The following is a 17,148-nucleotide window of genomic DNA, read 5'->3' as shown; positions in this document are numbered from 1 at the left end:
GCTTAGCTTGTTCTAAGTAGGTGCTTTAGACCACTGAGCCATCTCACCAGCCCATCGTTAATTCTTTGTAGCATCAATTTCATCTCTGGTCTTTATAATTTCATACCTTTGATTTTCTAAGACTTTAAAATACATTGCTGGGTTATTTGAGCTGTTTTTGTGCTGTGGGCATTGCCAACTGTAAAATTTTTTTTTTTTTTTGTGCAACTGGGGATTGAACCCAGGCCCTTGTGCTTGCCAGGCAAGCACTTATTCTACTGAGCCATCTCCCCGGCCCCCGTAGGTCTGCTTTCATTGTGTCTCATAAATTCTAGTGTGTTGTACTGGCAGTATTGTTTACTTCTGGAAACTGTCGTGTTCCTTTCTTGATTTCTTCAGTAACCCATTGATTATTCAAGGATATATTATTTGATTTCCATAATTTCTGTGTTTGCTTTTGTCATTGATTTCTAGTTTCATTGTGCTATACTATGGTAATATGCATAGTATAATTTTGATTCTTTTGCATTTACTTAAGCATGCTTTATGGGATACTCTGTTAATAATTGTTATCGCTTCCTGTTCCCTTAACCAATATGTACCAACTGTGTTCGCCTCTTCTGATCACTTTTGGCTAGAATACTACTTTGTCTGAAAAAAATACACACCTATCTTGTGTACCTATTGGGTTCACATTGCATGGAATATTGTTTTCCCTCCTTTGATATTTAGTCTGTGAATTCCTTTTTGAGTTAAATGTGCTTGTTGTATAAGAATATTGTTGGGTTTTCTTTCATGATAATTTCTGCCAATCTCTGTCTTTTGACTGGGGAGCTGAGACTGTTCACATTCAGAGCATTACTGATACATACTGATTTAGTTCTCTCGTTGCATTATTTGCCTATTGCTAATGCCCTTTCTTTCCTTCCTCTTAACTGCTCACCCTACCTGGGATACTCATCCTGTTGCACCTTATGTCCTTGTAGCCTCATTGTCTCTTTGTGTGATATTCTTGAGAAATGTTTGGTTTGATGGAAATGAATTTCCTTAGGTGGTTTTTTCTTATCTTTTTTTTTTTAGCGGGGAAGTATAACAAAGATTTATTTGGAGAAAAAGATGGAAAAGAAAGAGGATACACAGCTACTGCAGTAGGGGCCTTCAGAGCTGAAAGACCCCTTAAGTGCTCTTAATCGTGGAAATATCTTATTTGTCCTTCAATTGTGAAAGATAATTTTGCAGGATGTATCCATCTGAGTTGTACATTGTTCTAAGGATTGAAACACTTTGCTCCAAACTCTCTTGATATTTAAGGTTTGTGTTGAGAAGTCTGTTGTGACTCTGATGGGTTCACCTTTATAAGTGACTCACTGCTTTTCTTGAATATCTTGTAAAAGTCTTATGTTGGACTTGCGTGGTCCTGACTACAGTACTGTGGAGAGCTTCTTTGGTAAGCACGCCCATCTGAGACCCTCTGTGCTTCACTCTGTATGTTCTTTTACCAATATTTGAAAAGTCTTCTATTATTTCAGTTAGCAGGTTTTTTAACCCCCTTTGTGCTGTCTTCTGATTTTTCCATTAATTCCACTAAATCTTAAATTAGTCTTATTTGCATTGTTTAGCAGCTGTTTGGATCCATTTTCATGTTGTTGCTTTTAAGATATTGCTTATTAATTGGTCACTAACAACAGACCTGTCTTCTAGTTCTGACGTTCTCTCCTCACACTGGTCACTTCTGCTACCTGTACTTCTGATAGTTTTTTATTTTTTGAAACAGGGTCTTGCTAGGTAGCTCAGGGTGACCTTGAACTCATTGTATAATCCAGGCTGGCCTCAAATTTGTGGCAATCCTTCTGCTTCAACTTCCTGAGTGGTGGGGTTACCCGCATGCACCACCATGGGAAAACTTGTAATCTCTTGGAATTTCTGTTCGGTACCTTTTTATGAACTCTTACTTCTTTTCTATGCTGTTTGTTCATGTTTTGTATTGTTTAACTCAGTAGCTTTTTACTAGTGTCTTCTGTAGACTCATTGTCAGCTTTGGTTTTTGGCGGGGAGAGGGATTTTTTGAGACAGGGTCTCATTATGTAGTTCAGGCTGGCCTTTAACTCATGGTATTGTCCAGGCTGGCTTCAAACTCCTGGCTGCTTTTCTACCTCAGCCACCCAAGTGCTGGGATGACAGGTACTACCACCGCACCCAGTTCACTGTTAATGTTATTTGTTAGGCCCATTATCTGTTCAATTCTGTCTTCTTTATTTTGCCATATACCTTATTAATCTGTTTTCTCTTCTGTTATCCTTTTGAATAATTCTCCTGTATACCTTTTTATTTCCTTCCCCTCGATGCCCTGTGTATCAGTTTTGAGGACTATGGGAGCTTGGGGAGGCATTTTGTTGTACTGTCTTCTCATATTTCTGTACCTTGTTTGTTTGTGCTGAGGCTTGTGAGTTGATTACAGTGGAAAGCTTTGTTGTTGGTATGTAGATCTCTAGTTTTTGTCTGCTTTTCAGTAAGGGTCATTTCTTTGGGAGGGGAGATTGTAGTATACATGGCCCAGTATCCAGTTCTCTGGAAATGGACTGCAATATTATTAATAAGGCAATTCAGGTATTAGCATCCAGGGAAAAATCAATGAATAGGAACAACTATATCACCTTGACTATAGTAGTAAAATCAGCAGTAGTGTCAAAGACAAACTGGATAGTGATATACTATACAAACCAATAAAGTACCACAAGATAGAAGCTAAACCTTGTTCTGTCCCTTATATTGTATGGAAGCTACCTGCCCTAGGGCGGGTATAGCACTCACACCCTTAATTCCAGCATTGGACCATGACTCAGTCACAAACTCTAGGTTCAGCCACTTCCAAAAAACAACTCTATGACCATATGAGGCTTTTAGTGGAATGGCGGGGGGACTTTTAGACAAAAACCATAATAGTAAGTCAGACCGCAAAGCAATCAAACATTTGAAAAATCTGGAGGAAATTTTAAGCTAAGTAGATGAGTGCAAGTCTCAGCATAACAAAGAGTGACAAGTCTCATTCCTTAGCTCTTCAGAGACCAGATCCAGAGGATGGTGTGGCCTGAAGGGACTCCAGGAGGGGAACTCCAAGAAGTTTCCCAGGTAGCTTGGGGAGCGCCCCCTACTACCCCACCCCTGCTGTGTCTGTTCTGATGATTCTGTCATCTGCTGATGGCTTGCTTTCCTTGTGATTTATGTGCTGTCCAGGGGTAGTTTTCAAAGGGTAGACCTTTGGCTTGGCTCCTGTCCCAAGGTCAGTCCCTCTAGAGTGGCCAGGGAAGTCCCATTCCCAGCAGTGACCTCCAGGGTCTCACTGAACAATTGAAGGAATCAAACACAATGGGTCTTGTCCCAGGGCCCCAAGAAATGGCCCTCAGGTGGCTGTGCTTGTGGGCAGGTACTACCAAGATATTCATTCAAAAGTTAATTAACTTGTAAGTGCCCAGCTGGTGGCCGATGGGTCTCAGTCATGGGGACAGAGCACAGTCAGGAAAGGCTAGAGGCTTCTGCCTATGACTTGGGCAGCACTGCAGACACAGATGAAATGGTGCAGGAAGACAAAGAAATTAGGCAGAGACGGTGTCATGCAGCTGGTATGGCTGCGGGTGCTGCGTGAGCACCCGCCAGCGCAGGTGCAGCAGGCAGAGGTGGAACTAAGCTGACAGGTACAATAAATCCAACCAAACCAAGGTCATGTTTCATAGTCTGAAACTACAACTTGGAGAGTCACAGCAGTAGTTTACAAACAACTTTGTTTCCTGCTTGATAGCCTAAAATTGTTTCGAGATGAGTTGGCATCCCTCTTGCCCTGTGATATTCTGTTATTTCCCCAGTGGCACTCAAGTGGGCTGGGGCAGTGGGCATGGGTCAGCCCAGAGGTGGGAAAGGCAGTCCTCCCCAGGGGCCAGCTGAGCTCTGTAAAGTGAGGAACCAGTCTGCAGGGCTGGGCTCTGAAGGACAGCCAGCTGCTGAAGTTCACACTTCTAAGTAGAATCTCTTCCACAGTGTGACGAACTCTTAGAAGAGGGGGTGGTGTTGCTGTTGGCAGTCAGCTTGACATCCTGGCTCTGCTGTGGCATCCTCCTCACAAAGGGACTTGCCTGGCTCCCTCCCTAGCAACCAGTTTTGGCTGTATATCCTCCTGGAAAGGCTGAGCTGTTGTAACCAGAAGAACTGCCTAGAGTCAGGTCCTTCAGGACTCTTGGTTCCTAAATGCTTGCCTGATTGGGCCCCCAACCTGATCAGGCACAAGCCTGACCAAGCAACAGGAAAGCTGGTGTGTGGCTGCTGCCGCTTTACTGTGAACATGGTTATAGAGCAGGTGCACAGCGAGCCTCTGCCCCTGAGCATCCAGCCTTTACAAATGCTCTTTAACTGAGGGCAGGAAAGGGTGAGTCAACTGGTTGGTGATTTGGCCTCTGGCACCAGAACAAAATCTGATTGGGTGATTAGGAATGCCCAAACCTGCAGGGAGTATCTATACTCAACATCCTTTGTTCTCCACCCACTCTGTCTTCTTAGCTTGTGTGTCCTTAAGGGTCACTTCAAAGCCAATAGACCTTTGTTGTCCAGGCTGTCTTGAGCTCTCTGCTTTCCCTGGCCCATATCTGAAGTCGCCACCCCTGGGAGTTGGGCTAGGCCTGGCTGGCAGCATGTGCCCAGCCTGCTCTTGAGTCAGAGCCATGGTAGCAGCCTGCAGTCAGCCTCAGCCTTGTCTCCTAGTGAGCGGCATAAGCAGCAGCAAAGGAGTCGCCCCAGCCCCCACTCCAGCTGTGTTCTGGCTCTCTCGCGGGTATTTTGAGTCATGGGGGCATTTGGTGGCATCAAGGCCCCCATAAGGAGAGCAGGGAGCCCTTTTAAGATCTCAGGGTGACACAGGGCACAGGTAGGTGTGCCCTTCGCCCCACAAGATGGCCTAGTGGCCAGGATGGCAGTGGCTAGGAGCTCCGACTCCTTCTCCAGGAAGTAGGTACTGGGATGGTTTGGGAGCCTTGTGGTTGTGCAGTATAAACCTGCTTCCAGGAAGTGAGCTTGGTCCCTGGATCTGCCCAGAAGTGTCCTGTGGGCCATCTTCACCTAGGCCGTGGCTATGGGGCTGGCCAGGCAGCGTGCTAACGTCTGCCTGTCCTTAGCAGTCCTCTAAGGGTCACACAAGTGAGGCTACTGGGCCTGTGCTCTGGCCTGCGCTACAGGAACGTTCTAGCTCACCTAGAGATGGCAGCAGGTGGCACTGGTTGTCTTAGGGCTCTGCCTCCTCAGAATTGAGCATCTGGTACACCCTCTCCCAAGTGCTAGAGAAGCCCCATTCCCCCAGGATCAGACCCCATCTTGTGTCTAACACATCTGCTTTTCTTTACCAACAGTCCCTGAGGTCCTGCAGCTCAGCGATGCCCTCCGGGATGACATCCTGCCCGATCTCGGGGTGCGGTTTGAGGACCATGAAGGTGGGTGTCCTCAAGCTGTGCAAGATAGGCTGGACAAGATGGGCTGGTGGGGAAAGACACTAGGACGAGAGGACACAACAGGAATTCTAGGAGCAGCCAAAGGGCTGTTACTTTTACGTATCACTTTAGAATCCCCGGGGTCCTCCGAGAAACTTTATCTCCTTAGGTGTGACATGTGTATCTCACCTGGACCTGACTACCCGCTGCCTGCTCTGCTAGCTGCCAGCTGCCTCTCCATACACTTTCAAGAAAATGAGCTTGTACCTCGGGAATTGTCACCACGTCATACAGCTTGTATTCTTACTGCACAGAAAATGGTGACATTTTGTTTCCTGGCTTGTTTCATTTGGACAGGGTCCCACAACACAGTCCAGACTAGAACTTTCTGCGTAGCTCACGCTGACCTCAAACTTGAAATCTTACCCTGGACTCACGAGTACCGGGAATACAGGCATGTGCCTGAGTTTTATTTCTTTTTAAACTACTTATTGGCTTATTTTTCTGAGATGGCTGTGGTGGTGCCCAGGCTGGCCTGGAACTCCTGGGCTGAAGTGATCCTCTCACCTTAGCCAAGATAGTTTCGAGGGCAATTAGTGCATGCCATGTTTTTGTTGTTTGTTTGTTTGTTTGTGACAGGGTCTTACTAAGTTGCCCAGTCTGGACTCAGACTTGCAGTCCTCCTGCTTTAGCTTCCCAGAGTGCTGGGATTGCAAGCATAAATCGTCAGGGCCAGCTGAGATAGGTCACGGGGAACAGGAGCGGTTGTTTGGTTTGGGGGGGGGGTTGTTCTTTTTTTAGGGGAGGGGTTTTTTGTTTGTTTTTTGAGACAGGTTTTCAGGCTGCCTTGAACTCACTATGTGGGCCAGGCCAGTCTCAAATTCTAAGTAATCCTCTTGCCTCAACCTACTGAGTGCTGGGATTACAGGCATTTGCCACCATGTCCTGCTAAAAGTTTTTGGGTTTTGTTTTGTTTTTGTGGAACTAGGGATTAGAACTCCAGCCCTTGCACTTGCCACGGAAGCACTTATTCCACTGAACCATCTCCCGGCCCTGGTTTTTGGATTTTTTTGGTTTTTTCTTTTTCCTTTTTTTTTTGGTCTGGTCTTTTTGAGACAGGGGCTGTCTCTCTATGAATTTCAGGCTGGCCTTGAATTCACTTTGTAACTCCCAGCAATTCTTTTGCCTCAGTCCCAAGTGCTGGGATTACAGATGTGCACCACCACACCAGGCCAGAGTTCATGCCCCTGAATCCCTCAGAGGAGGGAAGCTGCTGAGGAGAGAGTCCAAAGCTGGGTGCAGCCAAAGCCTGCCCAGTCGTTGCAGAGCCCCAGCACCAGGTGGGTGTGGCTGTGAATGAACAGGAGGAAATACAGAGACTGGGTGTGGTGGCCTGGGCCTGTAATCCGAGTTCTTGGGAGGCTGTAAACAGGCGGATCACTATGAGTAGGATCTAGTAGTGAACCCTGAACACCCTGTAGACCCTTCATAAAATACAAAAAAAAAAAAGGAAATACTGAGTCACACAGGCGGGCAGAGAGCTGGGAAAGAGCAGCGCCGAGTGGGGAGACAGCAGAGGAGGAAATCAAAGTAAAGGCAGATGTATGAGAGCGGAGTAATTCCACAAGCCTAAAGCTGGTTCTCCACAAAGATTAATAAAGTAGAAAAACTTGCAGCCTTTAGGATGAAAACAGAACAAACCTGTAGATACAACAGAGTTTTATAAATCCTCAAGGCAACCAGGGGCATTGTGCTGTGGCAACATGGATACGTTTAGAGAGAGTCAGGCCCAGCACAGGAGGCGGGGGTGGAGGCCAGCAATTGGGTGTGCAGAAGGAAAGTCCTGGAATGGTGGGAGACCCTGGTACCTGCCCTCTTGCCGTTGGACCCCATCTGGCTATTGTTTTCCTTGATTCTTGGACCTCTTCTCCCAAACTAGCCTTAGGGTCCGGGTTCAGATTCTGAGAACAGTAAGAATAGAGCCCAGTGTGCCCTTGAGGAGGTTGCCACCCGCCTTGTGCCACCGTCAGACCTCGCAACCCACATCACCTACTAAAGCAGCTTGGAAATGTGGTTTTTCTTCTGTCCTCCTGCTTCAGCCTCCCAAGTGCTGGGATTACAGGGGCATGCACCACCATGCCCAGAAGATAGTTAATTCTTAAGTCCTTAGTTTATGGCTTATATTTGATAGTTCCTGACAGATACAACCCTTATACTTCATCATTACAAAGTACTTCACTGTTTTCATGGAAGGTTTGGTGTTTGGTTTTTGTTTTTAATATTATCAGTTTTATTTATAATATCAGCAGTTGGCTGCACCTCCAGCTAGTTTTGCTATGTGCACTCTGAGACAGCCCCCACCTTCCCACGGTGGACAGCATGAGGACCTCAGCTTCTGGGGCTCCAAGGTCTGGATGGGGCAGCCCAACAGGGCGCACAGGTCCCAGGCCAGTGTCTCACCTGCTGTCTGCTTTTCAGGACTGCCAACAGTGGTGAAGCTGGTGGACAGACACACCCTACTGAAAGAGAGGGATGAGAAGAAAAGGGTCAGTAACATTCAACCAGTCAAGCTTGGTTTTGTTGGAAATGAATATCCTGTTGGGACTTAAAATGTACTCTGTCTGTCTGTCTGTCTGTCTGTCTGTCTGTCTCTCTCTCTCTCTCTCTCTCTCTCTCTGTCTCTCTCTCTCTCTCTCTCTCTTTCTCTTTGTCTCTTTTTCTTTTGTTTCTTTCTCTGGTACTGTGGACTAAACCTGAGGCCTTCACCCTGAGCTACATCCCTTTTTATTTTTTGAGACAGGATCTTGCTCTCACTAGGTGCCCAGGCTGAGCTCAAGCTTGTGAATGTGCTGCCTCAGCCTCTCAAAATCCTGCGATTCTGGGTGTGCGCCACCTCATCTGGCTGTAGATTTTACCACTTGATCTAGGATGGTGCCACCTGTCTCTACTCTCAGCACTCTAAGAGACTCAGGCAGGAGGATCGAAGGTTCCGGCCACACGTGGGCATTTTAGTAGCCTAGCAAGACTATCTCAGAATAAAAGAAAAACACAGAAAAAGTGAATGGGATGAAACTCAGTGCAAAGGCCCTGGATCAGGTCCCAGTAGCATAAATGAATGAATAAAGAATTGATATTGGGCCAGGGAGATGGCTCAGTGGAGTAAACGCTTCCCTGGCAAGCGCAAGGGCCTGAGTTCAAGCCCCAGTTCCACAAAAAAAAGAATTGATATTTATGCTTTTATTTTAGACATCCCAATCATAGGGCTAGGGTGTGGCAGTGGTAGAGCACTTGCTTAGCATATGCAAGACCCTGGGTTCCACACCAAAGAACACCACAGAAAAACAAAAAACCCAGACCTTAAGAATGTCCAAAAAAAAAAAAAAGTCAATTTTAGGATAATTATTTGGCAGTTTGGAAACTATCTTCTAAAGAAGGACCTCTTCTTAAATGTTTTTCCCTCAGCTGAAGCAGTGTCACTCAGCAAACTATGGGGTTCCCCCGGCTCTGACCTTAGTGCCTGTGTCCCCCATACCTTCCCATGCCCCCCCCCCCCTGCACATATCCCCCACACACCTCTCCTGCCCTCGCTCCAACCCTCCATGTGCCGGTTTGCCAGGACCTTGCAGGTGTTGGCTCCATTGATAAGGAATTCTCCACTCAAGGACCTGGGTGACCCGTAGGAAAAATGACAGGAAGAAAATACACGTCATCTTAGCTGCTGGGCACAGCGTGTAGGCCCTCGGGGTCAGGGGACAGCAGTGTAGACAGCTGGACTCTAGGCCGTGCGAGAACCTTTGGGGAGTGGGCTCAACAAGACCATGTGAGGGCAGGGTGGGCAGGCGGGTCTCATAATGGGCCCTCACAAAAGTCTCAAAGTTGCTGGGGCAGTTGTGTGATGGATAGCACTATATTCAGGATCAGGGAAATGAACTGAAAATGCATAGGCCCGGAGAAGCTCCTGGCTCAGGAGCCAGGCTGCATGGGCCAGGCCTCCAAGGGAACTGTTGTGTAGCCCAGGAGAGTGACACCTGGAGCTCTGGAAGTTGGGACACTTGTAGTACATAGATTTGAAGGTGTTGGGCCCACATCTCAAAGTTAGGATTTGGCCTCCCAAGGGGCCCTTCTCAGCCCCCTCCTCGTTTCTTGAATGTTTCTTCTTGATCTGTGTCCCCTCCTGGGTTGGGCTCTCACCTCCCCTTCTTCACAGCAAACTTGGGCTCTTGGGGACCACAGTGTGGTGTGGAGTTGACCTGGGGCCAGCTGTGCCCTGCCTGCCACCTCATAGCCAGTTTGTCCTGTCCTGCCTCGCATCCGGGAGAGATGAATGAGATCAAGCTGTGCTTCTCTGTGGAGCGGCAGGTGCAGCCTTGCCCCTCCACCTCCTGCTGTTTTCTCACCACTTCCTTCGGTGGCAGCAACTCACAGCTTCTCACAGTCCCTGATGTCCAACCAGGAGGCTTTCACCACAACCAAACTGTAGCACAGGCACCCCAGGCCACTCCAGCATGCCATGTCCCTCTCTGCCCTGGAGTGTTCGCAGTAGACCATAAACATGCTGCCCCAAGGGAAAAAGGAGAAATCCTGAGCACACATCTTCACCTCCCCCATGTCCCAGGGTTCCTGCTGCATCCTGGTGACCAGGTCACTGTCCACCTGACGACACTCTCCTTGACATGTCCAGAGGCACCCTTCCCTCCCTTCTGTCAACTCTCCCTTCCCTCCTTCCTTCTCCCAGGAGCTCCCCAGCCAACCAGCCAGCCAGCCTCTCCCTGGATCTCTGGGTATTTCCCATCTATTCCCTACCCACAGCTTCTCTGCTGCCATCCTGTGTCCACCATGAGCCCTGGCTCGCCTGCCAGACCCGTGCCCACTGCCTACCTGATCACTCCAACTCCCTGTACCTGCCCCTCCTCATTGTTCATCTAGTAGCCTATGCCAGGACCTCCCAAGGCAGCCTCCTCAGACCTCCCCTTCTGGACCCAGCCCACAAGCTTTACTGCTCAGCCCAGGCAGGGGTTTCTCAGCCCTCACGCTGCCCAGGCCTCCTTCCTCTGCTTCTTGAATGTGCCTACTGGGCTGGAGCAGATCCTGACCTTCACTCTTGTCCTCCTGTCCCATCTCCATCTGCTCCAAGGCTGGCCCCCACAGCCCCTGGCACTTGCTGATTTCTGCCCCCCTTTCCACATCCTGTGTCAGGACCTTGCTCCTTCCTTTGTGCCTGTGACCTACTCAAGGTTGTCTCTGGTCAACTACCAGACACAGCCCTACACCCCCAGGCTAGGTGTGTCATCCAGGTCTGTTTCTGTTGGGCCTAAATCCCTCACCATGGGTCCTGTCTGTCCTTCTGCCCCTGCCCCCAGTAACCCCAGCATTGCTGGGCACCCAGAGGGCTACTGAGACTCTTAGGAGGGGCTGAGCAGGGGCCAGTCATGATCAGGACACTGTGCTGCCTCCAGCCTATGGCTCATCCCCCCACCATGGGTGGGGCCAGGCAGGAGTCCAGCCCCACCGGAGTCCATCCCAGACCTCTGCTGCTTCCCTAGGTGGAAGAAGAAAAGAAGAGGAAGAAGGAAGAAGCTGCCAGGAGAAAACAAGAGCAAGAGGTAACATGCATGTGTTGGTTGGGGTCGGGCTGGGACTGCTTTGCCACATGCCCCATAGCTTACTGTGCCTCCTCTGGCTCAGCCAGGCACCCTAGGGTCCCTCCCAGAGGGACTTCTCTACCCACACTCCTCACCCAGTGCCCTGCAACGCGGGAGCCCAGCAGGGGAGAAGAACATGCTCCGACAGCAGCCCTTAGTCTCACTGTCCAGTCTGACTGCCATCTTAACCACCTCCCCACTGTCTCCCAAGCCCCTGGCTCATTTTACCTCCCCTCCCTTCAGTTCCCTGCCCCAGCTTTCTCACTCATCTTCTGCTGTGATCTGGGTTTCAGGGATTGGCTGGGGGTGGGAACGGGCATCATGGTGACAGTGTGAAGTCCCCGTATGATGCCACTGCATGGCTGTGACCAGATGTTGTATCTTGCAGGCAGCAAAGTTGGCCAAGATGAAGATTCCACCCAGTGAAATGTTCTTGTCAGAAAGTGACAAGTATTCCAAGTTTGATGAAAATGTAAGAATTCCTTCTCTGCTTTTTAGAAGTTATTAGACCACATTGAATTAAGTTTTTAGCTTTGGCCAAGTGGGTTTTCTGTTGGGCAGAGGTTTTAAGAGAGGCTGGGATCATCTCTGACCTCAGACCAGAGCGCCCTTGGGGTAAGGCTGGGCCGGGACTGTCTCTGCCGGTGATGTGGCCAAGCTTACATCTGGCACTGGGAGTTGTGGCCTACGCCAGGGTTAGGACTGATAGAAATTCCAGGGTCCCATGGGGACCTTGCCCCTAAGTGTGAGGTCATCGATCCCCTCCCAGCTTGATCTTAGCCAAGAGGCCAAGAGGTGTGCCCTACCTGTGCTTGTTCTTGGTTTGGTTTGGTTTAGTTTTTTGTTTTTTGTTTTTTTTTGAGTCAAGGCTTTGTGTAGTACAGGCCAGCCTTGGACTTACCATACAGCTCACCCTGGCCTCCTGCAAGGTCCTCCTGCCTCGCATCGTGAGGGCTGAGATTACAGGCATACACCACCACCCTCAGCATTTCTTTTTTTTTCTTTCTTTTTTTCCCCCCAGAACAGGGGGATTGAATCAGGCCCTTCTACTTGCCAGGGAAGCACTTATTCTACTGAGCCATCTCCTCAGCTACCCTCAGCATTTCTGCTTGTTCTTGGATGTATTTGCTATACCTTCAAGTGGGCCACCTCAGAGTTGAGCCTTGGTAGGGCCTGGTGGTATGGTGCCCCTTGCCCAGGCAGGGTGTCCAACTCTGGTCACTCTGTCCTTAGCTCCTAGAGCCAGTGCCGTAGGATCAGCATGCTGGACCCTGAGCAGGGTGGTAACCAGACATGCATGCATGTGGGCTTGGCCATATTAAGGAGTTGAGCTTGTAGGGAAAGGAAAGGGGTGCTGGGTGTCGGAGCAGCCTGATAGTGCTGTGCTATCTTTGCAGGGCCTACCCACGCATGACACTGAGGGCAAGGAGCTGAGCAAGGGGCAGGCCAAGAAGCTGAGGAAGCTGTTCGAAGCCCAGGAGAAACTCCACAAAGATTATCTGCAGATGGTTCAGAACGGAAGCCTCCAGTGACGAGGCACAAGGCTGCCCCCAAACCTGCACATTCTGGACTGAGGACCTCTGCCTGGTGACAGCATCCTGTGCTCCCGTCATGTTTACAGCTGTCTTTGGACCTGAACCGAGAGCCACATCTGTACAGATACATGTCATCGTCACTCTGAGACACTTTAATAAATTCGCCTAAACAACGAAGCCGCTCCGCCCTCTCTCCATCACTGCATGCTCAGCTCCTGGTGGCCTGCAGCAGCCGCTTGGTCAGCAGGCTGTGACTTAGGCACACAGTCAGTTGAGCCCGTCCAGGAATTTCTCATTGCGCATGCTGGCAGCTCTCACTAATCTCTGCTGTGTGGGCGCAATTGAAGGTATTTGAGTAGGAAAAAGGCCAGCTCAGCCTGGCGGATCCTGCTGGGCCCAGACAAAGGCTACTCAGTCTGCCTGACCTCTGATGAATACACGCACTGCAGGTTCCAGTAGAGCAGCTCCACTTCACTGCCACAGGGCCAGCGCTCTGTGGGACAGGCCCTGGCCAGCTGCCACGGCTGCCCTGGGCAACAAGGAGCCCAAGATCTGCTGGTGGCTGAGATAAGGATCTCAGCACAGCTGGGGTGTTGGTCACCTGGTCCAGCATGGGGGGTGAGGCGGTTTGTCCTCACCACAGGCGCCTGCAAAGTGCTTACTGGAGCTGATAGCACCCTCATGCAAGCATGCCCTGTGTCCTTGATAGCAGAAGATACATCCAGGAGCCTAAACCCACCTCATGTTTGTGAAGGTTAGTACTAGGTCTGCTCCACTGGACACCAGATGTTCATGGGGAAAGGCCCCATGGTGTTCATACATGTGTGTAGCAGTTGTGTGGGAGGGTGGTGGTACTGGCCTGAGACACAATGCCCCTTCCTCACAGTCCTGCTTTATGGGAAGCTATCTTGAAAACAATTGTATGGTTCAAGCCCCATGCTTATGCTGTTTACTAAAGCAGTGTGGGATGTAGTACAAGGCCAGCTGAGCTCACCTGTGCCCCAAAGGATCTTGGGACAGCCCAGGAGCATTGTGGGGAATGCTATGACTGTGAGCAGTGAGGACAGCCCTGGGGCTGGCTTCTGACTTTTCAACCTTGCTAGTGTTTTATATACATAGAAAAAAGAAAAAAGTCCTTGAGATGAAGTGAAACAGCTTTTTCTGCTTATCAGTTCACATAATAGACACCCCAGAACCCAGGGTCTGAATACAAGAATGATCATCTGATTGTAGACTCTTGATTTTGGGCAGGATCTCACAGACAGGCTTATTTGAGGTCCACACTGGGTCTGGTCTGGGACTGCCTGGGATCTCACCTCTGTGTGGTCTCTCCAGGTGGATTTGGGGTAGTTCCTCGGGTTCATATATGGAGCTGTAAAATCTTTTAGGATCTAACCTCAGAGGTCATGGCATGACTTTCCTGTCCCTAGTGGGGGCCGCTGCAAAAGTTCACCCACATCCACAGGGGGGCTCAGAGACAAGTCCTAGAAAAAGGGAAAACCCAGAAATATGATGGGTCACTGCGCTAAGAAAATCAACTTCCAAGGAGGAAAGATTTCTCGTGGCTAGTAGTTTCGGTATCTTAGATTATGTCTGGCTGACTCTGCAGTTTTGGGCCAATGATAAAGCAGAATGCCACAGCAGGGAGGGCTTTGGGGAACACAGCTGATCAGATCACGGCAGCCAGGAAGCAGGAAGAGAAAGGACATGCCCCCAGGAACCTAATGTCCTTCTGCTAGGACCCTCCTCCTACAGGTCCACAGCACCTCCCTGGACAACTCAAGTCAGGGCTAACACGTGAGCCTTTGGGGGACTGTTAAGGTCCAGTCCATAACAGCCACTGACCATGAGCAAGCCAAATCAAAAGAATAACTGACAGATGGGACGGTTTGTCTTTCTGCAGCATGTCTCAGGTGTCTGCTGAGACAGAAGGTGCAGAGGAATCACACAGAATTCAGTAGCTTTGTTGTTAGTAATATTGGCATACTTATTTTCAAACCATTCTGGGGCAAAATAGGAATATTTATGCCAGCAACCAAGATTTTAATGTAAGAGAAAAAGTACAAGTAAAAAATATCAATGAAAAGTCACTGTAGTGTTCAATATAAACAGGACAAAACAATATAAATCAACTCATAGTTTTCAACAAATCATTTCCTGGCTGTGTAGCAGAACTGCCAAAATACACCACCAAGCACCAGCAAACATGCAGAGCCCAGACTGCTATCCCGCTCTTCATAAACTGCCACCTCAAGAAGTGTCCAAGATGAGACACTTTGGAAGATTCATGGAGTCATGGCAGAAGGACATAGGACGAGCTAGTGACATGCAGCAAAAGCTGGGTCTCAGGAATTATGCCAACGAGAAAACCCATCTCAAAAGGTTACACACTATGTGATTCTATGTAACATTCTTGGCATCCGAACTAGATAGGAGGACAGTTGGGCGCCAAGAGTTAGGAATAGTAGAGTGGTGGGCTACAGGGGGGTGGCAAAGAGATTTTACAGAAGGTAGACAATTGCCTGTCCTCATGACCATACTGGTTATACGACTGTGCCTGAGATAATGGGATGCAGAACCACACACTGTACCAGTGTCCTCCTGATGTTGATCTTGTACTCTGGCCACACGACACATGACCTGGGGAGACAACGAAGCACACAGTTTGCCCTTCACTCTTGGTACTGTTCTTACAACTTCCTGGGAATCTTGATTATGTTGAAATGAAAAGCCATCAGGAGCATCTAGTGGCCAAGTCTGGGACTGTGTGCATACTAAAAGGAATGATTAGGTGAAACCCAAGATTTATTTACTCTGAAAAATATATTAATTTGTCACCACCAGAGATGGCTCTAGACTCGGCTCCCTTCTCTGCAAGCCTGAGAGTAGCCATAAGCAACAAAATTGGGCATTTCCTCTCCTTTTATGAACTGTTTTTCAGTGCCACCACATGGCCCCAGTTGAAGGAAAAGTTGTTATTTATCCAATAATGCCAGCCAGCAGAAGTAAAGGAAGCTGACGGGATTAGGAAATCTCAATCTGAGCCTCATGAAGACAGTGATTCAAGCAAGGACTGTTGGTAGCTGTTGGGTGAGAGTAAATGCTAGATAATTCCATGACAACAAAGTGTCTCGTCCCAGGTTGCTTGTAGGTTTGGGGGATGGAGACACAAGTCTCCTTATGGTGCCAGGCTCTGCCAGACAGCATAGCCTCAGCATCACACAGAAGCAGACAGGAGGTGTCTCCCACTGTCCTAAAAAAGGGACAAGCACAGCAATCCCACAGAGAATGTTTCTCCCAAATAAACAGCATTAAAGAAGCCTGCAGAGCAGGGCTCTGGACTGCACATGCATGTGCACCACTCTCAGTTACTCTTCTTCCATTGCTGCGACAAAATACCCAGTACCCAAAATGAAGGAAGAGAAGGTTTATTTAGCTCACAGCAGAGGTTACATTCATAGTTGGCTGGTGCACATGGCAGAGGGCAGCCATTCATGCTGGCAGAAAACAGCAAAAAGCAAAGGGAGGAGCAGCGGCTGCAGCAGCTAGCCAGCTTCTTTCCCTTCCTTACATTTGTATGCAGATTATCTGCCCCAGGGCAAGTGTAGCAGTCACACCCATAATCCCAATATTGGATCATGAATTAATCACAAACTCTAGAAGCCAGCCCCAGTGACTGTATGAGACCCTGGGAGGACAACTACACATAAACCATAACAAGCACCAAGGTATGATCTGAGTACCTTCTGACTCAGGTCTAGGTGGCTAAGATCCGACCTCCCTTGCTGTTTCCCTACCAACCAGGACTGGGATGAAGAAGGGGGAAGAGGGCTGAGAAAAAGGGACCATGGAGACTGGGATAACGGAGACAGGAAATAAAATCAGCTAGGGGGGCTGGGGAGATGGCTCAGTAGAAAAAGCGCTTCCCTGGCAAGCGCAAGGGCCTGAGTTCAATCCCCGGTTCCGCCAAAAAATAAAATAAAAATTCAGCTGGGGGTATAGATCAGTGATAGAGCAGTTGCCTGGCATGGGGGCAAGTTCTGCAGGTCCATCCCCAACACTGATAAAAACAATAAAAACACCACCAGATATGAGATGTGACTGTTGATTGATTTGACAAACCTGCCATAAAGGCATTTGGGAAAATTTGTATATGGACCAGATATTGGATGATCCTGAGTGATTTTTTTTTGTTTTGTTTTTGTTTTTTGAGTGGGGGTTTGGTTAGGATCCATACTTCATCAGCAGAGGTCCTTAATTAGGAAAAAAGGAGCATGAGGCCCACTGTAGTTCAGTGTTCTTCAGCAGCCTGCTATGCTTATAACTGCATCCAGGTGACAGGATCTGTTCTTGAGTTTACCTGTATTGCATTAGATACTCATGGGACATTCAGGAACTCAGCACCCCTGGAAAAGGAAGCAGTGCCTGATTTTCCAGGATAAATAGTAGTTGAATAGCATCCCTCCATAATTCATGTCCACTGGGACATGTAAAAGTGACTTTATTTGGAAATAAGAGTCTGCT

General features: G+C 48.6%; 1 protein-coding gene across 3 annotated transcripts in view; it reads left to right on the top strand.

Annotated features, from left to right (window-relative positions):
- The window catches only part of Cars (cysteinyl-tRNA synthetase), a 59,877-nt gene extending 46,044 nt beyond the window's left edge, over nucleotides 1-13,833 (top strand). For 2 of the 3 annotated variants that reach the window (XM_023710732.1, XM_004627094.2), the window contains 5 exons: nucleotides 5,370-5,450; nucleotides 7,926-7,993; nucleotides 10,991-11,050; nucleotides 11,478-11,561; nucleotides 12,487-13,833. In XM_023710732.1, the coding sequence (XP_023566500.1) occupies nucleotides 5,370-5,450; nucleotides 7,926-7,993; nucleotides 10,991-11,050; nucleotides 11,478-11,561; nucleotides 12,487-12,621 (428 nt within the window). In that variant the 3' untranslated portion in view covers nucleotides 12,622-13,833. Of the gene's footprint in view, nucleotides 1-5,367; nucleotides 5,451-7,925; nucleotides 7,994-10,990; nucleotides 11,051-11,477; nucleotides 11,562-12,486 lie in introns of those variants that run through there. The other variant, XR_002820249.1, reaches the window with a different exon arrangement.
- The last annotated feature ends 3,315 nt before the right edge of the window (nucleotides 13,834-17,148 follow it).

This window comes from Octodon degus, unplaced genomic scaffold, assembly GCF_000260255.1.
Source record: "Octodon degus isolate 3935 unplaced genomic scaffold, OctDeg1.0 scaffold00018, whole genome shotgun sequence".
In the NCBI taxonomy this organism is placed as follows: Eukaryota; Metazoa; Chordata; class Mammalia; order Rodentia; family Octodontidae; genus Octodon; species Octodon degus.
Note: the sequence above shows the minus strand (reverse complement) of the source record. Positions and strands in the feature narration are given on the sequence as shown.